Below are 26,021 nucleotides of genomic sequence, written 5' to 3' on the forward strand. Positions count from 1 at the left end.
GCCTGGTCCCCACACCGAACCCACATTCGGACTCTGGACATGGACCCTGGAGCCTCAGCAACCAACATTCCCCAGCCCAGCAGCACTCCACCCTCCGTGATAGTCCATCAGCCAAGCCGGGGTCCTCCAACAGCATTTCAACCACCTGTGACACGACAACCACGTACATACATTAGGTGAGTGGAAGGCTGACACTTGCAGAAAGTGTGGTTGTTCTAGGACATCAGCAACTGGACATAGCCAGGACAAGGCCAGAATTTATTGTCCAGTGACAGAGACAATGCAACAGAGCAGTTGCTCAAAAAAATAAAGAAAATGTAGATATGTTGCATATAGCGCTTGTATTCTTACAAAGCTACATGTATATTTTATATTTAAATATTTGATGTTTAAATAGTATTTTTCTGTTTTGTCTTTTTTCTTTGCACTGTTTGCACCAAGTTGCACACGATGTACTTTATGTAGCAAGGACAACTTTCTTTCTGTCCTTAGCTCTGTGTTTTGTAATTATGTGTTGCTATGTTGTTTATGTAGCACCAGGGTCCTGGAGAAACGTTGTCTCATTTCACTGTGTACTGCATCATCTATATGTGGTCAAAAGGACAATAAAAGCTTCTTGACTTGACTTGATTTCAATGTATTCTTTGTTTTATCTTTATTTATAAGTTTATTTAGGTGTGTGCTTTAACATATATATTTAATAATATAAATATTGGTAGTTTTTTGTTTATAGATTTCTATACTTTGTTAGTATTTTATAATAATTTATCACTTATGTATATTGTTATGGTGTGTGTCTTGTGCTGTATTATTCTTATCTATGTAAAAAAAAAAGAAAAGACAATATTTCTAACAGTAGGTTGTACTGAGAAGCCATATTTTGCAGATAATTAAATAATCAAAGTCAACTAAACACACAGGAGTTAGAACTTGACTCATTTTGACAGCAGGAATGTTTCTGTAGATTAACAGTTGCCATTTCTAAACTGAATTAAATAATATTAATTAATTTAATCCTTGTCTGAGGTGGGATTCGAACCGGGTCAATGTGGATGGGAGGTGGACTTGAATTTTTTGTGATTTTTTTTGTAAAAAAGCACATTTAAAAAAAAAAATACAAAACAGGTGCATATAAATCACATGTGGCATTCTGTCTCTCCTTTGCGTTCTTCCTTTCTTTCTTTTCTTCTCTTTTCTTCTCTTTTTTTTCCCTTCCTCTTCTTCCCCATATTTTTCCTTTCTTCCCCACCCGAAACAGATTGTTGTTCCCCAGCTTCTGTTTTGCAGCATTTCACACTGGACAGTAGATCTGACAGACTGTTCATACAGACAAAATAGCGTTCCTAGTGCAAAAATACCATTCCAAGTTTGGACTATAGAGTAATCACAGGGCTTTTAGTTGTGTTTCATTGTTTTCAATATTGCTTTTGCACAATGTTCAGACATTGAAATTAACAGTTTCATACTTTGTTATACACGGCATACTGTACAAATTTTATTGTCTTATGCAGTAAAATAAACCTAACGTCCCCAAAAGGGGACATCATTTTTTTCAACAACTATTTCCTGTTCAAAGATGGTACTTATTTCTTATACTTATTAGGTCTAACTAACCCCAAACACCTAAAAAAAAAATCATGCAAAACTAAAGCTCGGGTCTTAAGAGGTTATGGCTTTAAAACCACTTTTAATTTGTATCGTATGCGTTACCCGTCTCAGACCAAAGAGACCCGATTGGGTAAGTAGAATAAACAGTGGTGTAAATACTGCAGAGAAATCAGAGAGACACATTTATATACTGCAAGCTCTGGCAATGTTTAATGAACTCTGGATTCTTTCTCTTTACTTTTATAATGTTAACATGAATTGAAGATGTTCAGTTTCCAGAAAACGAAAAGAACACAGTTTTGTAAAGTACCAAACATTAAAACAGTAAAACTCAGAGAACTCCATATAAAATCGATGTGAATGCCATGTATTCTAATAAAGTCCATGTATTCAAATAGTCCATGACTGTCTGTGATTCAATATGACACATGTAAGTGTACAATATATTACATTATACATCCTTTTCATTAAACAGGTCAGCCATTTCGTTTCACCTTGTTTCACATGGATGCAGCCATTTTGGCTCAAGTCTAATACACTCGCCGCCATTTTGTCTCAACTCCAATACACTCGCCGCCATTTTGGTTTAACTCAAACTGGTTTCAACTCTGATACAAAACAGACATTTAACTCACATCTACATCCATATGTACTTACAATCCCTATGTAAAGCTCTTCAAACACACCTATGAACTCATTTTGTGTACAGGCTTGCTTATCTGTCACTGTTTCTTGGCAGAAAAAGAAAAGAACACAGTTTCTTTATGAGCTCCGCAGATCAGTGTCTCAAAAGCGCTAAGCGCCCTCTACAGGAGGCACAAAATAAAACACTTTCAGAGTTAGTAAGTTAATAAATTAAAATGAACATCATGTAACCTTGTTTTACTGTTTTGTGGGGTGTCTGCTGTTCTTGTCGATATGCACTCTTTACACATTTGTTTTAGACCCTTTGCATATGTCTATTCAGATTTAAGGTAAATAGGTAAATAAATCAGGTAAATAAATACAAGGAACAGATATAAGCTTGACTATTATTACATGTTAAACTAAAATGGCCATTTTTTTAAATGCCAAATGTAATGATAGCAGTCATGGCTGTTGATATTTAGTACCTCCTCAGGACTAAATAGTATTAAACATTAGTACTAAATAGTTTTAAACTACAGATAAAATTTTTAAGTCTGCCTTAAAGCCACTTGTAGCCATATTACTAAAATGTCCATTTTTAAATGCAGGTAGTAATGATAGCAGTCCTGGCTTCATACAAATTCTTACCTTTAGTACCTCCTCATTTTGCATTACCATCATTATCAACTCATCATACTTATTACATACTGTCGCTCCTGCTCACACTCCTTCAAACATTAATGCTAAAGAGTCCAATTTACTCAATTAAAATGTACAGTAATGTTTTCATATTGTTGTGATTTTTAAAATTGATTTTTAGTTTGATTGATATTTATTAATTGATTGATATTTATTATAACAAACAATCAAAACTTGAAAGACTTAATGCTGTCTGGCTGGGACCTGGACATCCAGGTCAGAACATTTCGTAATGAGATCAATTAATAACTGACCAAAGCTTAACACTGTCTGGTTTGTATTTGATAGTTTTAAGGCGCAGGTGAACATCACTTCAAATGTGAAGATATTTTCTTTTCTCAGTTATATTGTTTTGGTTGGTTGTACTATATTAGTTGGGGCAGTACTGTTTTTTTTCTGTAAATCTTTTTATTTATTTCAAACAAACAAACCATAACATAGTAATACAATGAATTACATATATATATATATATATATATATATATATATATATATATATATATATCAAATTACTCTGAACACACATACACATATGTAAAATGAAAAGAAAAAAGGAGGAAAACAAAACAAAGAAATTTCTCAGCCTATCATGAACCGCTCCACCCAATTATTTGCCCCTCTACCTGATCTATCTCGTGTTATATTGTTAACCCAGCCGTACAGTGAAATGGAAATGTTTGGAAGATGCTCCAAGAGAGGCCCACATAACTCTTCAAATGAGGTACTGTCTTCCCTAAGCACAGCAGTTACTCTCTCCAAAGGCAAAATTCTAAAGATCTCACTATACCAAAGGGTGAGTGATGGAGGCTTAGGGTGACATAGGGCAAGTAGCAGGAGCTTATCACAAAGTAGGAACCGGTTAGGTGTTAAAGCAACATTCTTTGCAGGTAAACCAAGTAATAAAAAACCTGGGTCCTTGGTGAGGGTCACAGCCACCCCATTCGAAAACTTTGTGATTAGTGGACAAAGCCAGAAGCAATGCATACGTACCGATTTCACTCTGACATTTGTTACACAGTGGAGAGAGATTGCTATTCATCTGATTCAAAACCCATGGGGAAATGTATAATCTTAACAGTAATTTGTATTGCATTTCGACCAATCTATTGCAAGTGAATATGCGTCTAGTGACTTGACTATATCTACCCAGTTAGCGTCGATATACTCAGAATTGAAATCTTTCTCCCGAATGAGCCAAATATGATCTACACCACTGTGATCCACTGAATGAAACAAAAAGTATGCTTCTGAAATAAGATGTCATGTGTTGGACATTTTCAACAGAAAATCATCTATATCACAGTATACTGGCCTATCCCCAGGAGGTCTCACATTACTAGAATTAATAAAATGACGGACCTGGAGGTATCCCCAAAAGCTGCTACTGTCTAATTTGAATTTGTCCTTCAGCTGATTAAAAGACATTAAAGTATTATTTAATAATAGATCTCCGGCCACCCTAATACCCTTACCATGCCATCTATGAAATAGGAATTTCACAGATGGGAGAAAATCTCTCTTACCAGTCAAGGGAGTCAGTCCTGATAGCATGCCCCTACTCCCTGTGCACTTAATAATGTCCTGCCAAACTTTAACTGTGATAGGGTTATTTCTTATTTCAGGCCATGACTTGAAGCCTTTGCTATACATAAGCAGGTTTAACAACAAGTAAGGCATCACCACCCATTTGTCGATGCAGGGCTTGGATTTCAAGTAAGAATGCAACCACTACAATATTATGTGAGTATGGCAAGCCCCATTATATGATTATAACTTTAAATTAGGTAATGCCTGACCACCATTATCCACTGGCAATTGTAAAATCTTCAGTTTAACCCTTGGCATTTTCCCTTGTCAGATGAATTTTGAAAAACTTCTCTCCAAATCTAAGATGTTCTTAGGGAACCAAAGCGGTAACATTTGCATGGGATATAATATACGAGGGAGAATATTCATCTTAATGAGATTAATTCTCCCCATTCAGGATACGGGTAGATTAAACCAACGTTCCAAATCGTCCTTTATACTTTTAATGAGTGGGACTAAGTTAAGTTTCCAGAGTTCTGATAGGTCAGGTGAGAGTCAAATTCCAAGGTATGTGAAGCCAGTTCTAGACCACTTAAAAGGACAACTAATCCCAGGACTAGGAGACAGAAGCTTTCACAATGCATGAATTAGGAAGAATCACCCACAACTCTGTCTGCTCCACAAACTGCGTTTCACAACCAAACGCACACAAGAAATAATAAGGAAATAACATCAGATCACACGTGAGATCAAAGTTCTTGCGTGAGACTGTAAATGTTACCCCACAAAAAGTTCACGAGCCAAATGGTCAGTGTGGGGAACAAGGATTGTGCGTTCTGCAGAATTGACCAAATTAATAAGTTTGCAATGTGCCGCTGCTGATGCGGCCGGTCAAGCAAATGATTCTGCTTTATTTCTGTTTGATGTAATTGTAAAGCTTATTTATTCGGATATAACTATGTTTAAGACATTTTCTGATACCTATAAACTCCATTAAACTATAATATTGTGCTCCAAATGAAGCAATGCTTGCCGATATTGTGGTCTATAACTCCTCCGTGAACTGCCTGCTGCCCTGTATCTTGCTCTCTCATTGGCTGTAGGTCATCACCAAGGTATTTTTCAGTAGGAACTCTTTTCACACTGCACGACTTTGAGTCGCCAACAGGTCCAGATGTTTAGCATGCCAAATATTTCACGGGCATCGGCAACTCATCGGCATCGTGTCGTTGTTAATTCACACTGCGCTATTGTCACTCGCGTGCACGAGCTCCGATTTGCCTCCGATTTTGGGCATTTCTCGGCGATTTCGCAAATCTATTTGGCGACTGAAAAACAGGACTAAAATCGTGCAGTGTGAACTCGGCATTACTGATGTACGGAAAAACCCGCAGCTGTGTCAAATGCGGGAGTGAGGCACAGCCGGAAGTGGCAATTTTTTAAAATAAATAAATATAATTTTAAGTTTTATAAATAAAATGATAAGTTTATTGTTTCTTTGTGGCCCGGTACCAAATGGTCCACGGCCGGTACTGGTACTCGGTGGTTGGGGACCCCTGGGTTAAGTTACCTTTGTTATCCTTAAGAGAAGAAATCATGCTTTCCTTGCTTCTACCCTTAGCCATGCGTGCCAACAAGCGGCCTGGCTTATTGCCGTGTTCGCATAGCCTCTGCCTTGCAAAAAACAGCGAAGTCTCCGCCTTTCTAGTCAGAATCTGATCCAAGGCTGACCTAGCTGCATCCGATTCCTTACGCAAGTCACGAGAGGGGGAGCTGGTAAACTTATTCTCTAAATCCCTAACAAGGCGTTCCAACTCAAGTTGCTTCTCCATAAGTCTTTTTTTTTTGAGCTGCCGAATAAAAAATTATTGACCCCCTAATATAAGCCTTCAACGTTTCCCAGAGAAGGGATGGGTCCACATCAGGTTGTCTGTTGTATTCCATAAAAGACATCCATTCTTTCTCAAGAAACTCCACCAATTTAGGGTTACTAAATAATGAACGTTGTCATCGCCAGTGACGAGATGCCGGATTAATATAAGGTGGAGCGATGACCACATGAACAGGTTTATACACTGCCGATAAAGACCCTCTCACCGAACAACTGGTCAAGAATAAGAATGTACCGGCTGCCTTTATCTTTAATCATATCCTTAAACCTAAAATTCAATTTATTATTTAACTTGGTCCACCCATCCTCGTGTAAGCTTCAAATTTTCTGTATCAGTCAAGAAAGTTTCCTGTAATAAGGCAATCTGAGCTTGTTCCCTTTTGAGGTACGATATTATTTTCTGTCTTTTAATTACATGGTCAATCTCTTTAATTTTAAAGAAACAATCTTAATATCACTCATAACCTAAACACAGATGAATTATGTAAGAGGGACAATGAGAGGTATCTGAAGTTCGGCTTCAAAACAGTCAAGATAGTTACTGAGAAAACACAATAAGAAAGAAATACTGTATAAATAAATACAAAAAAACCCAGACTTTTCCAGGTAACATACAACAAAGCATTTCAATGTATAGAAAGAATAAAATAGAATTTCTATTTAAAATAGAAAAAGCGCGATGACTGGTGTCGTCTGCAAATTTAAGGAGCTTGACAGAGGGGTCTGTAGCAGTTCAGTCGTTCGTATACAGCGAGAACAGTAGTGGGGATAACACACATCCCTGAGGAGCGCAAGTGCTAATGGTGAGGGAACCAGATGTAAGCTTCCCCAGCCTCACTTGCTGTTGCTGTTGTCAGGAAGTTGGTAATCCACTGACAGATAGGGGTGATCAGTTTGGTCTGGAGAAGATCAGGGTTGATGGTGTTGAAGGCTGAGCTGAAGTCCACAAACAGTATCCTTGCATAATTTCCTGGTCTGTCGAAGTGTTGCAGAATATAGTGCATTTCCATATTGACTGCATCATCTACAGACCTGTTTGCTCGATAAGCAAACTGATGGGGGTCCAACAGGGGTCCAGTGATGTAAATCAGGTAGTGTTTGAAGCAGCAGGGGACTTCACACTGCTCAAGTGATCTGTTGAAGATCCGTGTGAAGATGGGGACCAGCTGGTCAGTGCAGACTGTCAGACAGGCAGGTGAGACATCATCTAGGCCTGAAGCTTTACTTGTCTTCTGTTTCTTGAAGACCTGACACACATCCTCCTCACAGAACTTAAGAATATGCTGTGTAGCAGGAGGGAGGCAGAGGAGGTTTGCAGGAGGTATTAATGGATGTGATGGGTGAAGATCAGGGTGGGTGAGAGGTGTGAGACTGGACTTCTCAAACCTGCAGTAAAACACATTCAGATTGTCAGCCAGTTGTTTATTCACTCCAGAGCAAGGTGGTGATGTCTTGTAGTTGGTGATGTTCTTCAGGCCAATCCACACAGCTGCTGGATCATTAGCTGAAAACTGTTTTTTCAGCTTTTCAGAGTACTTTTTTTTAGCCACTCTGATGTCCTTATTCAGTGTGTTTCTGGCCTGATTGTACAAGATTTAGTCCCCACTTCTGTATGCATCCTGTTTGGCACGACGAAGCTGTTTGTGTTTTCCTGAGAACCATGGTTTGTTGTTGCTGAAGGATAGGAATGTCCTGGTAGGGATGCACATATCCTCACAGAAGCTGATGTATGATGTTACAGTATCTGTGAGCTCATCCAAATCTGTATCTGCAGCTTCAAAAACATCCCAATCAGTGCAATCGAGCAGGCTTGTAGTTCCCACTCTGCTACGTTGGTCCATCTTTTAACAGATTTAACAACAGGCTTAGCTGTTTTAGGTTTCTGTCTGTAAGTTGGAAGTTGGAAGTTGGAGATGAACCATGCAGTGATCAGAAAGTCCTAAAGCTGCGCAATATGCGTCCTTTACAGTGGTGTAACAGTGGTCCAGTGTCTCTGGTTGCGCATGAGATGTGCTGTCTGTATTTTGGAAGTTCACGGGTGAGGTTAGCTTTATTAAATTCCCCCATAATGATAATAAGTGAATCTGGGTGTTGCTGCTTTGAGTCTGCGATGTGATCAGCAAGCTGTTGCAGCGTGGTGTTGACAAATGCTTGCGGTGGGATGTGAACACTCACCAGAATAAACGAGGAAATCTCCCATGGTGAGTGGAAACACCTGCAGTTAATGAAGAGTGCTTCTAAGTTGTTGTTGGGGACAGAATAGGGATGGGCAAGCGCTGTAATTTTGATGTTTCTTGTGTTTGTCAACTTATGTCAACTGTCTGCCATCTTATTTTGCAAAAAATTCTTTTCATTTTATTTTCTCTTCCCCTGTCCTATTCTTATCACATATTTGTGTTCTGTTGTGTTTTCCATGGTTGGTCCACTTAAACCCGTTACTTGGAATGTCCAAAGGATTGGCCATGTAATGAAAAGGAAAGAAACTCATTTAAAAAAAGAAAAGCCTGGCATGGTACTGCTTCAGGAAACAAAACTGTCTGATACTGAACAATCAAAGCTTGGGACACATTGGGTAGGTCAAATTTATTCCTCTTTTTACTCACAGAACAAAAGAGGTGTGTTGCCATTCTTATAAACAAGAATCTACCTTTTATCTTTAAACATAAATAGTCAGATCCTTAAGGAAGATTTATTATGATCACAGGCTCAATTTTTATGTTTTTTTATGTTTTATTTTAATGTTTATGCACCAAATTTTGATTCACCCAACTTCATATCACAAATGATTTTACTGTTTAATTATTATTGCAAGGTTTAGGTTTTTTTTGGCTGGACTTCAATTGTATAATGAATGTTTCTCTAGACAAATTCTCATCTGCAAACATATCGAACCCCAAATCATATAATGTTCTTAATAAATCATGCACAGATACTGGGTTGATAGATATATGGCACCAATCAAACCCTAAAGTGAGAGATTATACATTTTATTCACATCCCCATAATTCATATTCTAGGCTTTTATTTTATCCCTAAACAATTTTTGCATGTGGTTCAGTCCTATCCTATTGACTCTATTGTTTTATTAGCTCATGCAGCAGTGCATTTGTAGATTTCAGTATTCCTAGAACTTCAAATTGGAGGTTAAATATATCTCTTCTAAACAGTGACCCTTTCCCCTCTTTTGTTTCAGACAGTTTATCTCAATTCTGGCTTAATGACAGAGATTCTCCATTGTCTTTGGCAGCCAAAGCCACCTTACACAGTCATCTTGATTCTTATACTTCCCATCTTAAAAGAGTCAAGAGATAGTAATAGGAAAAATCTTGTAAAGGAAGTCACCATGTTAGAACAAATATACAAGCAATCCTCCACAGCTTCAAATTTAAAAGCAAGGATCAAATTTAGTATGGACCACACTTGCCATATTCAGAAGCTTCTGCTCTTTACTAAACAAAAATACTATGAATTTGGCAATAAGTCCAGCTGATTGTCTCGCCGATTGATGGTGCCCACTGATGCTGTGGATGGATCTGTGTGGACCAGGAGACAGCCACAGACAGAGCCACTTGGGGACTTTCACACCATCACAGATATGCCATTTCATCTGTCAGTCCGTGACAGCAAAGAACTAGTTTTTATAATGACCTTAGAAACTACACTGACCTAATAGTTCCTCATGGGTCATTGATTGCTGTTGTAGAAGAGACATTAATCAGCTACAGTTATATTATTTTCTGTTTAGTGTCACCCAAATGAGGATGGGTTCCCTTCTGAGCCTGGTTCCTCTCAAGGTTTCTTCCTTATTACATCCCAGGGAGTTTTTCCTTGCCACCATTGCCACAGGCTTGCTCATTAGGGATAAAATAGGATAAAATAGTCTAATTATAGAATTTAATAATTTATTCTTATTTCTAGTTAATTAGTTATTTTTTGTTTTTATTTTTTATTATTATTTTTCATTTTTCCCCTCCCCTTTCTCTGTTTTTCTTTTGTAAAGCTGCTTTGGGACAATGTTCGTTGTAAAAGGCGCTATACAAAACAAAATGAATTGAATTGAATTGAACTGAATTGAACATGTGTAAAAAAAAAGAGGAAAAACATTTCATGTTAAGTATGTAATCTGACTCCCTAAGAATGGAACAAGACAATGCATCATGGCTTGAAATTATGCGAATGGCTTTGCTGGGCTTTTTTCTTTTTATAGAAAAACGCTTGCACACGTTCAGCCCCTTTGAGGACTGACCAAACATTGTCTACATCACCTGAGCCCCATGTTGGCCAAAGAAATTTGGTGCGATTTCACATGAGCTTCAGACACCTGTCTTATGTAGGTGTTCCTGCGTGCATCAAGCCATGATGCAGCATTAAGTTCCCTCAAAGGGGAACACAACAATGTCGACAAGCATGCTAACAATCAGGAGTTCAGCCTATGGACTTCTTGAAATGAATTTGAAAAGTACAGCTTAATAAAAAAACTATTCTTATTTACATTAAATTACTCATTAGGATTTTTCGAGCACAAATTCGAAAGCAAACAGAATGCAAAAAATTAAAGTCACACTAGCAATAGGTTTTTCTTCCATGAATGAGTGTGCCTGCACATAAAAAAAAAACATTCATGTAAATGTTTGTGATATTTCAAGACATATTTTTACCATATTTCTGTAACAACTGGCCTGACTATCATAAGAGAAATCATTTTACAGTCCTGCCACTCCACAGATCAGTCAGTCATTTACATTGATGGCATGTGGTAGATGCCCTTATCCAGGGCAAATTACATCTATCTTATTTACAGTATCTCACAAAAGTGAGTACACCCCTCACATTTTTGTAAATATTTTATTGTAACTTTTCATGTGACAAGACTGAAGAAATGACACTCTGCTACAATGTAAAGTAGTGAGTGTACAGCCTGTATAACAGTGTAAATTTGCTGTCCCCTCAAAACACACAGCCATTAATGTCTAAACCGTTGGCAACAAAAGTGAATACACCCCTAAGTGGAAATGTCCAAATTGGGCCCAAAGTGTTAATATTTTGTGTGACCGCCATTATTTTCCAGCACTGCCTTAACCCTCTTGGTCATGGAGTTCACCAGAGCTTCACAGGTTGCCACTGGAGTCCTCTTCCACTCCTCCATGATGACATCACAGAGCTGGTGGATGTTAGAGACCTTGCGCTCTCCCACCTTCCATTTGAGGATGCCCCACAGATGCTCAATAGGGTTTAGGTCTGGAGACATACTTGCCCAGTCCATCACCACGGCAGTGGTCATCTTGGAGGTATGTTTGGGGTCGTTATCATGTTGGAATACTGCCCTGCGGCCCAGTCTCCGAAGGGGAGGATCATGCTCTGCTTCAGTATGTCACAGTACATGTTGGCATTCATGGTTCCCTTAATGAACTGTAGCTCCCCAGTGCCAGCAGCACTCATGCAGTTCCAGACCATGACACTCCCACCACCATGCTTGACTGCAGGCAAGACACACTTGTCTTTGTACTCCTCACCTGGTTGCTGCCACACACGCTCGACACCATATGAACCAAATAAGTTTATCTTGGTCTCATCGGACCACAGGACATGGTTCCAGTAATCCATGTACTTAGTCTGCTTGTCTTCAGCAAACTGTATGCGGGCTTTCTTGTGCATCATTTTTAGTAGAGGCTTCCTTCTTGGACGACAACCATGCAGACCAATTTGATGCGGCGTACGGTCTGAGCACTGACAGGCTGACCACCCACCCCTTCAACCTCTGCAGCAATGATGGCAGCACTCATACCTCTATTTCCCAAAGACGACTTCCAGATATGACGCTGAGCACGTGCACTCAACTTCTTTGGTCGACCATGGCGAGGCCTGTTCTGAGTGGAACCTGTCCTGTCCACCGTGCTGCAGCTCAGTTTCAGGGTCTTGGCAATCTTCTTATAGCCTAGGCCATCTTTATGTAGAGCAACAATTCTTTTTTTCAGATCCTCAGAGAGTTCTTTGCCATGAGGTGCCATGTTGAACTTCCAGTGACCAGTATGAGAGAGTGTGAGAGTGATAACACCAAATTTAACACACCTGCTCCCCATTCACACCTGAGATCTTGTAACACTAACGAGTCACATGACACCGGGGAGGGTAAATGGCTAATTGGGCCCAATTTGGACATTTCCACTTAGGGGTGTACTCACTTTTGTTGCCAATGGTTTAGACATTAATGGCTGTGTGTTGAGTTATTTTGAGGGGACAGAAAATTTACACTGTTATGCAGGCTGTACACACTACTTTACATTGTAGCAGAGTGTCATTTCTTCAGTGTTGTCACATGAAAAGATATAATAAAATATTTACAAAAATGTGAGGGGTGTACTTTTGTGAGACACTGTATACAACAGAGCAGAGTTAGGGGTCTTGTTTAGGGACACAGCAGTGTCAGGTTGGTGGTCTAAGGATCTGAACTGATCAGAAGGCTAACATTTTAACCACTTAGCTAACACTTCCTCTGGACACACTTAAATTGTCTAGCTGGACTAAATCAACAAAAATAATTCTGCAACAAGTGCACATAATCAAATATAGCCATATACTTGCAATTTACATACAATATTTACTTTTTACAAAGATAACAACAACGAGCTATACTGGTCGTGATTGGCAGTTGGTGACAACGTTCCTCCCGTTAAGAGGATTCCTACCCATCATAAAGAGAAGCAGTGCATCCAGGTGGGATAAACAGTCTAATTTGTCTAATTAGTCTAAAGTGTCTAATTTGTCTGATTTTTTAAAATGCACCATGCACCCATCCACACACTGATCATACAGAATTTGGCAAACACCCTTATCTACAGCACCTTATATTTATTTCATTTATATAACTGAACAGTTGAGGGTTAAGGGTCTTGCTGAGAGGCCCAGCCTTCCTTTCAGCAAGACATCTTCAATTCCCAAAGGTTATTAGAGTGTAATATTGTGAATAATATAGTGTAATACTGTAATATTGCAAAGTAAATATTGTAAATAAATTGTAGCTGCAACAAAATGTGGCCAATCGGGTTTAATAAAAAGTAGCATAATACTGGAAAAGAAGTGACATTTCATTTCATTCTACACAGAATAGTAGTTGTGGCTTAATGAGAAGAAACACTTACCACAGTGTTTTGGGCATGGGACCGAATGCCATTAGAACGCCTTTGCTCTTGTTCCTAACTCTAAAACAAACGAAATGGGACAGAAGAGGTTCAAAATTGAGTACTTAATGTCCACAATGGGTCATTTCCCTTTTTTTGGAAAACAGATGTAAACTGTTATAGTAATAGCTGTTAACTGTTATAGTAAACTGATGCTGTGATATAACTGATATAATCGTTAAAAATATATCATTTCCAGGGTGCAGAAATTTATTTCTCTTAACATGTAACATTTTGGGGGTTCCTGACTTTTGAGTCTGACAGACACAGATATGTTTAAGTTAGAGATGTTACTTGTGTTCATCATGACTTCCATGATTGCAATTGGTTACACGGTCCCTCCCAATTAAGAGGTCACCTAAATGTTATAAAAGGAAGCAGTGCATTCAGGTGGGACAAACAAAGAGTACATTATCAAATGAAGGCTATTTAGATGCAAAATGCACACACACACACACACACACATACACACACACTCAATGTGTCTGCAGTATATTACATAGAATTTGTGGAGCAAATTTAGTATAACAAACAATGAAAACTTGAAAGATTTAATACTCTCTGGCCAGGACCTGGACAGCCATAGGCCAGAATATTTCTTAATGAGATCAATTAATAACAGACCAAAGCATTACACTGTATGGTTTCTACTGTCTCTTATGGATAGTTTTAAGGTACAGGTGTACATCACTTCCAATGTGGAGATATTTTCTTTTCTCAGTTATATTGTATTGCTTGGTTGTACTATATTAGTCAGAGAAGTACTGTTTAATGTGAGGTTTTTCTCACTCACTTTGAGCTCACTGACTTCCTCACTGTTCAGCTGAACACTGGACACCTCTTCCTTCTCATGCTTTCCCCCAGCCTTGGCCAAAGACCCCTGAAAAATGTAGTAGGCTTTATTTACTTTTAGACATGTTTTCTCAAGTATGTGCAAAAGAAAATTTGAGGGATATGTACAATGAACAAAGCATTCATAAGCAAAAATGAACAAGCACACATATACAGACATACTGTGTGTGTAGATCAATTCATAAGAACCACAAAGAAGTTCAAACAAAAACCCTTCTAGTAGTAGTAAATACTTACATATAACAACCGATAACTAACAATGTTGCATATCACATCTAGATATATTGAACAATAAATGATCTAAAATCTAAGGTCTTATAGCTAATGGCTAGCTGGTAAATAACTGTGAATGAGGTTCGAGGAGTACCTCAGGGGTGGTCCTGTCCATCTTCGTGTCCTCGCATTCAGCTGAAGAATGCAGAAAACCTGCTCTGTTATGGCTTTTATGACTCCGTTATGACCTTATTGTCCATATGTAAATGAATGCATCGTCCCTTCTAGCAAACATAGAAGCTCATTCACCACAGCTATAGCTAATATGAATTAAAATCAATGTTTTTATAATACTCATTTTTAGCCTTTAAATACCCTGAACAAATAAGGACAAAAATCAGTTATCACATATATCAATTCTTAATACTATTTATGAATAACTTAAAGAGAAATAAATCAAAACTAAACAAATACCTGCAGCAACTTAACAAAGTTCATTAATATAAGTATAAACTATTTTTTAGTGTAATTCAACTTTTAATAAACTTTGGATAATTTATTGGTGTCCTTATGGCACCTATTCTACAATTTGACCAGTAGATGGCGAGTAAGTGTTCTGATTAGTATACTAATATAATATACAGTATTTTTATTTTTTGAAGTCCCTGTGAGTTTTATTTGAAGTGTGGAACCCCAGCCTCCCAAACACGTTTGAGTCTAAACATATGAAATAAATCTACTAACAGTCCTACGCTCATTTAACTTTTTTTAGAAGAAGTTGCATGGCTGGTGTGAGATAAATACATATACGTTAAATTGAATATTATCATTCACTAAGTCTAGTTAATACAAGAGATTCATTATAATGGGGTTAAATAATCTAGTGTTCATAGAAGACTGTACTTTGTGCTGTATAACTAGTTTTGGAATTCTAATGTAATTGTTTCCACCTGAAAATGGAAGGTAATCAGGTTGTCATTGTGAACAGTGTGAGTTGAAATGGTTTATATTGAGACCCTACCGAAGTCAGACAGTTGTTAATGTAAGTTCTTACACTTTTCTGCTTTTGGATCTGCAGTGGTCCATCAGGTTCAGTAAAGCTCACAGATACTATGAGGATATTCAGAGAAAATGTTCTAACTCAGAATCATTTAGTTCTCCTTTTGATGCCAAATGTAGTCTTATAACATTCTGTTGCCCCATTTTTGCACTTTTGATCAGAATTTTCTGAAAAGTAATATCCATCAAACAAGTGTGCTACTGACTGGATTTTTTCTCACTTTCACAAAATTCCTTAAACAAGTCTTGATAAATTACATGTTCTCTAGCCACTTTTTACAGTTTAACTTTCTTCCTTAACTTTCTTAAACCAGAGGAGGCACAATTCTTATCCATGATTTGATAGTCTCAATGTCTTCGAAAGACTGATAAGGTCTTTAAACACTTTTTCTTTAAAAACACCCAGCAATGTTCTTACAACAATATACAGCTGATGTGTGCACATAACCATGTTAAATATCTTTGTCATTACGGTGTTGACATTAGATGGATGGATCTGTCTTTTAATGGCTGCAATCCAAACATGTACATTTGTACAAAAGTGACTGGAAGCACAAAATTGTAAAGCACAAAAAATGTCTTTATTGCAGGAGAACATGTCTTTAGTAACAGAGAAAAGCATAGCACCTTAAACTTAACAGATATGAACTACATCATCATTATCTGCTAGGATTTTTTGTTACACATAATGATCTGTATCAATTAACAGAAACAGTTACTGCATAATTAACACTGATCAAGGTAAAGGACATAGTTTTCTTTCATTAATTTCAAGTCACGATCAATATATCAAAGAAATGAATCCTATCTACCTCTCTTTTAAGAATGTGTGTTAAATGCATGTTGTAGTCCTGCATAGTGGTATACTTTATTCCTAATTCATTATACTTTTTCCTCTGGTATACTTTATTCAAATTATTCATCCATTTTCCTTGAAAACACAGTGCTAACACAGCGTGTGGTGGAGTGTGGGTATTAGGCATGCAGTGATAATCAGTTAAGCCATAACATTTCTATATTCAAAACATTTAACATAATTCCCTTGCATTATGTTCAGAAGCAGGCCAATTTTTTCACTCTTAAGATAAGGTCAAGCTTTTTTTTTTTTTTACCTGGGACAAAACCAGCATTGCATTCTTGTCCCATAATTCTGGTCATAACACTGTAATACTATTGTAAACCTAAATAAACATTAGCCACTAATTGTATTATGTGAATGTTACATCAGCACAAACATAAGTATGTGTGGATTGTGTATAGTGAGCTAGTGTGTGTGTGTTTGTGTGTGTGTTCACACCACTCTCCCCTGCAGCAGAGGGCGACTCTCTCCAGTGCTCTGTCGGGTCAGAAAGTTCCATGCTATCATTGGAACAGACTTCAAACCAGAAATACCCATGATGCCGTCTGTCAAGTTCTCTTTGAGCACACGGTATGCCTTCATTCGTCTGTGAATGTGAGTTAATATTAATGGGTTGAAAGAATCCAAATATAACACACTATATTATGAAAATTATCTGTAGAACTAAAGCTTAAATAATAAAAAGTTTAGTGAATTAAATTGTATTTAATAAAATAGAAATGTAATTATTATTATTATTATTATTATTATTATTATGTGGTTTGAGCTGTTTTTCAGTAATGATATTGTATGCAGTTTGATAATTATTAGATTAAATCAGTTCTAGCTTCTACAATATAAAAGAGGTTACTCACCGGTAAGTTAAAGCGATGGTGCCTACAGCACAGACAAGTAGAAGAACACCAAGTACCGCAGTGGCAGCACCTGCTGTGGAGGAGCCTGAATCTACAGTTATAAATGTATAAAACATAAAAGTTTTAATATGGCCTGGTTTATTGCAGTAAGTTAGCTAAATATATAGTGTTCTGCAAAACAGATTATTAACAATTTAGATGCTATTTAAACAACAAATAAAACACATTTATTATATGAAAAATATTGGGGGCAGATGAAGGTCAGATGAACTTATAAAAATAAAAGAATACTGGTACTGCAATTAATTTTTGGAAATGTAACATTAAAAATCTAGGTTTAAATCTCATACTTCATTCCCCTACATGGGAAATGGCAGGATTAAAAGTGAGGTTTTATGAGGAAGAAAGTGTTCTTTATATTGGTCTGGTGTTAAATTACTTTTTTCGTAAAATAAAAATGCAATGAACACATACACCGATCAGGCATAACAATATGAACACTGACAGGTGAAGTGAATAACACTGATTATCTCCTTACTGTGCCGATTATTGTTTCGATTAATCGATGAATCGGAAAAAAAACCCCCACATTTTTAAATACCTTTTTATTTTTTACTTCAAATTAAATTTACACATTGGGTGTTAGAAATATGAACGAAAAACTAAACCTTTACACTACCACAATGTTTTTTTCCAGCTTTTAAGCAGAAAACCTTTGACCTTTTCTGATAGAAAAGTGTCAGAATACACAGTGCATGATGGGTCAGGGCTGTTTTGGCAGCAAAAGGGGACCAACACAATATTAAGCAGGTGGTCATAATGTTATGCCTGATCAGTGTATGTACATCTACTGTAGATACAAAATGAAAATGATATGTTTTACTGATGCTTACCCACAGTGACACTGAGCCTTGCACTGGCTACAGCAAAACTGACATCATTAGTCAGAGACACATTAATGCAGAAAGTTCCAGAGTCATTAAAGAAACGGCGGAGGATCATCTGGCACTCTGTTGGAGTCACAGCATTACACTCCGTCTGCAAAGGACTGATGCAGTCTGAGTCCATCACCATGGTACACACTTCACTTGGCAAGCTGAAGACATACAGGACACAAACAGGTCAAAATTTAGCACACAATACAGAAGGTCCATTTCATTAATCCATGAGTTCAGTTGTGTTCAAAAATCGAGGGGTATTTGTAAACTGGGGTAAAGGTTTGCTTAAAAAATGGATTAACTTGGAACTCAAGCCTCACCCTGCAAAAATTGAAACACTAGAAACTACAAACAACTACAAGAAAATAGGTAAATTTATTCTAAGCTTTCATACAATGAGAGTATTATAAATTAAGTATATATGATTATTCAGCTTGTTTTTAGATGTTTTTACTCATTTCAAGAGAAAATTTGGTCCAAAGTGATGGGTTGCTGAGAAGTACATGTGAAGTTTTTTCCTGACCTTCCTTGGCAGGTAACTGTGAGATCCACGGCATTCTGCTCCAAGTTGGTGGCCAAAACGGCAACATTACTCATCTCCACAATCTCCACACTTTCAATTCCCTCTAAAGAAAGAACCATAGGCAAACAAATTTTTATCACACTGAGCAATATGTAAGATAAAATAGTATTTTTATTGCCATAAACCAGTACAATCTCATTATTTGACAGCACAGAAAGTATCAAATTGCCTGAAAGATTTTATAATGCCTAGAAATCATTAAAACTCTTTAAACATCTAATTTACAACACATTTTTGGAAAATAAATGTGAAGAAATAAATAATAAAAGTCGCTGTCATTTGGTTGTTACATGCCTGATTTTTCCCCCCAACCTATTCATTCTTTCAGTACCAGTAGAAACAGAGAACCCAGAGAAAATTCACACCAAAATGAGAAGAACATGAAAAATTCCACACAGGACTGAACTCAGGAGCCCATAATAGAAGTATAGGGTACATTACATGCATTGACATGATATACAAGTCTAAATGTCTACAAGTACTACATGATTTTTGCACATTGCTTAATCATCTGTGGTTTTATTGTTGTACCCCTATGCACATATACCCATAAAGCATGTATTTATGATGAGTGACACTTACGAACAACATCCAAAGTTGAGGAGAAAGAGCCATAGCGGTAAATCATGCAGTTTCCCTCAGCTGGTATTTCTGGAGCTTGTCGTTTTGCAATATTCAAAGCATCCTGTGTTTCCTCTGTTCCTTCACCAACTATCTCATTCTGTGTTATTTGGGCTGTGGTAGGAATAACAGCAACTACATAAACAGAATAAAGTCATTAGTCATTTACTGTAGTGGATAACTGATTATCACAGACAAAAATTTTCACACGTTTTCTTGTACAGAAAACTTGTTGATTCAAAAAGATATATTATAAAGAAAGGCTAATGGCATTGGCTGAATTCACCATTTAAGTGCATAATTATATACCATGTATGTAAAACTACAACTCTTATAGACAGACATGAGAGAGTCTCTTACCAAAACAAGTGCAATTTATTGGCCGCAAGTAAACATGCTCTACTTTCAGTTCAAGAAAATGTGTTGAAATTTCAGTTGTGGTAATCATACATATGGTGTAGTGCGTATATGTTTTAAAAAGTATTCCTTTAATGATCAGTTCTTTAAAGAACAGTCAATAAGATATCCTCACCTGTAGCAGTATCAGTAATTACAGCTTCAGCTATGACTTCATTTGGAATAGCTTCAGTTTCCACAATCTCACCCTCAACCACTGGTACTATAGATGGCACTGTCTGAACAACAGTAGCATCTGTGGCCACATTATTAATTATAATATCGGCAGCCGGTGCTGAAGTGTCTGTCTCTCCATTTGCAGCTGCTGCAGCTTCCAGAACTGTGTCATCGGTGACAGCTACACCCTCTTCAAGAGGGATGACAGTTGCTGCAGCATCAATAACTGTAAGGCCCTCTGCTTCTACAATACCATCTGTAACTGTTTCACCAGTGGCTAGAACATCGGAAACTTGATTTTCAGAAGGAGTTACTGCCTCTTGATCATCGGCCGTAGCTGCAGCTAAGTTGTTAGCTGCTACTGGATCAGGAGAGGCGGCCATATTGATGGTTTCTGCAGATGGAGCTTCTGTTGCAACTGTAATTGCTTGGGCTATGGAAAAAGTCAAAGACAATTAATTAATGAGCTAAATGTAATTTGTCTTAAGGAGGTTGTAATACAGTACTTCATTATTATAGTGTACTAAGTTAATTTCAACAATGTATGAGACTAGAAACACACATAATTAAAAAAACAAACAAACATTACAGTCTAACACAGTGCCATGATGGCTAAGTGGAAAGACTTAACAGGTGCTGCACAATATAATGCTGTATTTGAAGCAAAGTTGTAGTTCCCCACTGTCTTCTCAACTACCTGTACCTTCCCTGTTTATAGACTGACATTTGTGTACAGTGAAAAGAACAGCCTATCTACTTTTAAATGAGTTTATAGCAGTTGTGTCTTTGTTGTTTTTTCATATTGAATGTCCTAAGATGGATAATTATGTTATTAAGACTAACAGTTTAGGAATTATAAGATGTTACACTCTGCCTGGACAATGCAGATATTTGTAAATATAAATATTTAAAAGCTAAAATATTAGCTAATTTTACTGGAGGTGTCTCTGCTGTTGTCACTAGTTAATTATATTTAAAACTAGATAAGTTCCATAAATCTAGTAAATTGTTTAGCAAGGACCCATGCTAAGACTAATTTTTAAATGCTTTAGCTGTGTAGTGTAATTGATGGTACTACTGCTGGCACAATGTGGCCTTGTTTCTATGGCAATTGTACCTTTATACCTTTGTACCTTGTCGCTAACATCTCTGCATTCTAGCTAGATAGCTTATGCTCTGCACACATACATAATTTGTACAGGTAAAGTATTCTTACTTTAACCACTTAAATGGTCATGTATTCGCATGAGCAGTGTCATTTTAAGATTTCTTTTATTAAGATTGAACCATAAGTAAATTTTACTTTCATATTATAACAACAGAATCCTTATTTTTGGGTGGATATGGCCAGTAGTCCTGCACTTGTGCAAGTACAATAATATCAGTATTCCTGTGTTAAACCCACCTGCAGTTACGACCCCACCAGCAGTTGGATTTGGAACACAGCCATTTGGGATAGCAGCCATCAGCATAAGCTGTGGCCTAAATGAGCCAATTGAGAGGTAAGTGTGTGTAACAGAGGGTTGACGGGAGATGAGTGTCCCACTGTTGTCCCCAAAGTCCCATGTAAAGGTGATGTCAGCCCCACTGAGGTATTGGCTAGGGTCATGGACACCAACGTTGAAGGTAACAGGTCGGTTCTGGATAAAGCTCTGATCTGCCTGGTTAACATCACCAGTCTGGGAGAGAGTCACTACAAATGGAATCTGATCTGAAGAAGAAAAGAAGAAGAAGCCTTTATTTTTTGTCACATATACATTTCAGCACAATGAAATTCTTTCTTTGCATATCCCAGCTTTGAATGTTTTGGTCAGTTCGCAGGGTCAGCAATGATGCAGCACCCCTGGAGCATAGAGGGCCTTGCTCAAGCGCCCAAAAGTAGCAGCTCCAACCATTCGATCAAAAACAAAAGAAGGAAACAAAAAAAGTTTGGAATGTAATGAGCTCTTATGTATTCCTGTATATGTATATAAATATATTTACCTGTAACTTTTTCCTCATTAGCATTAGATCTTCCTTATTAATATAAGCTCACTTTTACAGCACTTGGCAGACACCCATATCCAGAGCAACTAACATTTATCTTAATTATACATCTGTGCAGTTGAGGGGTAAGGGCCTTGCTTAACAACCTAGCAATGGAAGCTTTGCAGTCCGGGAATTTGAACTCACAAGCTTCTGACAGGGAGTCCAACTCCTTAACCAACAAGCTACCACTTCATTTTCTTTCATGGAAATTTCCCCACTGTCATGGAAATTTCCCCACTTTCGTGGAAATTTCCTCACTGTGGGACGAATAAAGGTTTATCTTATCTTATCTTTCTTATCTTATCTTATCTTATCTTATCTTATCTTATCTTATCTTATCTTATCTTATCTTATCTTATCTTATCTTATCTTATCTTATCTTATCTTATCTTATCTTATCTTATCTTATCTTATCTTATCTTATCTTATCTTCCACGAAGCTCATGTATATGGCCATGGCCATAGATAGATAGAACGAACCCTAACAATGGAAATATCAAACCATCACACACAGGAAATACAGGGCCCTGGGAACACAAGGCACTGGGAATATAGACCTCTGGGAATTCTAAGAATATAGGACTCTGGGATCATGGAATCCTGGGAATAGGAATATCAGGCCCCCTAACACTGGAACGGGTATGACAGGACCTCAGGAGTATAGGAATGTAAGAATATAGCAGACAGAGATTAAAAATATGATCCATGCAAAGGTAGAACTGGGAATATGAATATAGGAATATAGGACACAAGGAATATCAATTAAAGGGAACATAGAATTGTTTACATAGGGCCGAGGGAGAACACGGGTCTGTTTCCCACGTCTTGATCAGATCAGAGAAAGTACCTGCTACATTATACATTATTCTACATTCAGCATTAGAAACACACACTCACACACCTGTGACAGAGAACTGTGTAGACGCATATCCAAGAGGGATGAACCTGTCTTTTCCGCGGCAGTGATAAATAACCACCTCCATGTTGTAAGAGCCCAGTGGCACATTGTCTGTTCCAATAGTGAGTACAGAGGAAGGACCGCCAGCCACTTGCCAAAATTGACCTTTAGAGATCAAAGAATGAATAATATAATATCTATTGATGAAGCAATATAAACTCATGTCAGAGATATTCAGAGATATGAACCAGGAATAAAATTTGTTAATAAATATGTTAAGCTAAAAAAATTCTTAAAAATTCTTGAAGGTAAGTATAAAATTATGAATAAGCTTGTCTTACCCCAAGTCTTCCACACAAAGATGAAGCGAGGTTTCTTAGCCAATGTTGTAGTGAATGGTGTACCATCAGGAAAAACCCCAGTCCATTCTTGGGAAGTGTTGAATTCTGGGTAAACATGTTCACCCTTTATGTACTGGGTTCCTGTAAGCATTTTTAAAAACCAAATACATTTAATACACAGCAAACACCTAATCAGAAATTATGGCTAGATAGAGAGGTCAAGATTTTGGTCTAAAACAATTTGGTATAAAAACAATTTTTTTGAACATAAAAATACACTAACATGCATACAATAGATTGTATTGTAAGATGTACACTATAGATATACCTTTCCTACACAATATATTATTCACAGTAATTAACGCTATATCATTTAACACAGGGTGTTTATTCAATAACAGAACGGTTATATTTGAAAAGAATTGAGAAAGTATTTAAATATTTGCCTCTTAATTATATTTGGCTAAAATAATAACAACGGTATAGTTTATTGAGTTAAAATGCTCATTTCTCTGAAAAGTGCTTAGCAAAAGATTGTATTTGTTGTGAGTGCTAACCATTAACAGTGCAGTTTTGGCTCCACACCACTGTCCCGTTAGGCAGCACTGTCTGATTCCCCGGAGGATGAACATTAATATTGAATGTTGTTTTGGCTCCTACCAGGGTTGGGGCATCATTTTTGATGTCAAATGTTACCTGTCCACCTGTAAGAAATATTATTGTTATTACTTTGGGCTTAACTTAACTATGCAGTATTTAACACCAATCCTGAACACAGTTCTGCTTAATTAGATATAAATAGTAAATAATGCTAAGTTACAAATGTCAAAATAATGGGATGTGTAGACAATATTTAGAAAACCCAAATTTCATATATGCATTTAAAGATTCATTGAAAGATCATTATAGAAAAATTCACAAGTTTGTGGAGTGGTATTTGATGCAGTCCGTAAAATATTTTTATAATTCACAAAGGCCTGCACCTTTCCAGCAGTCCCTGTATCGAGGATCACCATCTCTCCACACTGGGTACATTCGTGAATTCCATGAGCGGTAACGAGTAAAATGGGTTCTGGCGGCTAAAAGAAAAGATAATAAATTGCTTCAGTGAAATTATGATTCATTCTGATCTAATGCTATAAAAATTTATTATATAGAATTCAACAGTATACAGTACATACAATATTATGTAGCATATTATGTTGTATTATACAGTTTACAGTATATCATTCCTCACAAGATCTGCTTCAGCAATATGAATGAATTGTAATAACAGCTACCTGTAAATGCTTAACCATTTCTGATTAGTTTTTGGCTATGAAAAATACTATTTGACGTGGCCATGTTTTGTTTCAAAGTGGTACATCAATATTACTCATTTTGACTAGATCTATGAACTTTAGAGATACAGACTGATGAGACAAATCTATTCTGAATTTGACATGGGAAGAATAAACACTTTTTCTAAAAGTTTTTTTCTAATTCTTTCTGTCAGTTGACAAATCAGACAAATCAGACAGGGTTAATGACGTAAAAACTCTTCCTTTTCCGATAGAATGTATCTAGACCTATTGTTGCTGTCAAATCAATAAGCTGCATTTAAATTACTAAATGACAATGAATGTGTTTGGATAAACCACAGAAGATGCAACAGCTACATCAGTAGTCTCTCCACTGTAAATTAGAGCTACACTAGCAAATCATGGATGTATGTGAGCTGAATGCATACGGAACAAGGCAGTTAATATCCCCTTCATGACCATTCAGCTGCAAAAGTTCAAAAGGAAGAAATGTGGTGTGTCTATTTATAAGTAAACTACAAATAAAACATATAATTACCAGGATATCACAGAGCATTTTCATGAGTAAGAGAAATCATTCAGACACTTCAGTAATTTAGGTGAACCTTAAAGATGAGAGAAGGGAGAGAGGGATGGACTAAAAGCAAAAGCTGAAGGGGGGTAACAACATGTTCCAGTCAGTGAGAGTCACACGCCTTGTCCAATCCTTTTCTATCCTTCTCATGTGATTCTCAGCTGAGTGATTACTTTCTAATCCCAACCTTAGGAATAAGGAAAGGCCTCGTCCAGCTGCATGTGTGTACCCTCCTGGACAAGAGACTAACTGCAAAACCTGACATGCATGTTTGCGTATTGCACTTACTAAACCCATTTATGGATTTTTATCACTTTATCACTTTCTATAATTTAACAAAATATATAGCTTTTTCATCATCAAGACTTCAGCTTTTAGACTAAATTCTCAAAACAATGCAATCCATTATGTCAGAGATGTAGAGTTTGATGTAGCATGCACATGCACTTCAGATCTCTCCTTTTTCTAATAGCTTATTGGCAAATGAATTTTTGTATTTTTCATAAACAGAAATGTAATATCTCATATATCTTTTATTATTGATTGAAAGAAAGAATTATTTTTTTCTCTTTTGACCTTAACCTATATTAGCCTCTGTTCTGGTAACAGTATATTTAAATATATAGGTATACTCACTTGCAGTAGCAACCAAAGAGAGGGTCAAACCCAGAATTATAAGAGCTGTTCTCATTCTCCAAATCTTCCCCCACCCAACAGGTTCACTCCTCAACAATTCCTGAAACAAAGCCCAAGTCAAGAACTTTGAGGAGTGCCAAACCTTTTTTAAATGAGCCTGA

At 37.1% G+C, this 26,021-nt stretch overlaps 1 protein-coding gene across 1 annotated transcript; it reads right to left on the minus strand.

Annotated features, from left to right (window-relative positions):
• Positions 1-16,213: 16,213 nt before the first annotated feature.
• pmela (premelanosome protein a) lies at positions 16,214-26,021 on the minus strand. The gene is made up of 12 exons (XM_058372843.1): positions 25,861-26,021; positions 24,333-24,428; positions 23,907-24,053; positions 23,350-23,490; positions 23,012-23,173; positions 21,488-21,793; positions 20,042-20,515; positions 19,471-19,644; positions 18,829-18,931; positions 18,261-18,463; positions 17,368-17,458; positions 16,214-17,099 (listed from the first exon to the last, which is right to left on the minus strand). The coding sequence occupies exons 1-12, from the start codon at positions 25,913-25,915 to the stop codon at positions 16,946-16,948; spliced, it is 2,106 nt and encodes a 701-aa protein (XP_058228826.1). The 5' UTR covers positions 25,916-26,021; the 3' UTR covers positions 16,214-16,945.

This window comes from Hemibagrus wyckioides, linkage group LG21 (assembly GCF_019097595.1).
Source record: "Hemibagrus wyckioides isolate EC202008001 linkage group LG21, SWU_Hwy_1.0, whole genome shotgun sequence".
Classification (NCBI taxonomy): Eukaryota; Metazoa; Chordata; class Actinopteri; order Siluriformes; family Bagridae; genus Hemibagrus; species Hemibagrus wyckioides.

What these genes read in the sequence shown, in the direction of transcription:
- pmela (XM_058372843.1), bottom strand. Translation starts at nt 25,915, where the DNA reads ATGAGAACAGCTCTTATAATTCTGGGTTTGACCCTCTCTTTGGTTGCT. An exon ending in TGGTGGGGTCGTAACTGCAG is followed by an intron (nt 20,516 to 21,487) that starts GTGGGTTTAACA and finishes CTTTTTCCATAG; the next exon opens with CCCAAGCAATTACAGTTGCA. An exon ending in ACAGTTACCTGCCAAGGAAG is followed by an intron (nt 18,464 to 18,828) that starts GTCAGGAAAAAA and finishes GTATGTCTTCAG; the next exon opens with CTTGCCAAGTGAAGTGTGTA.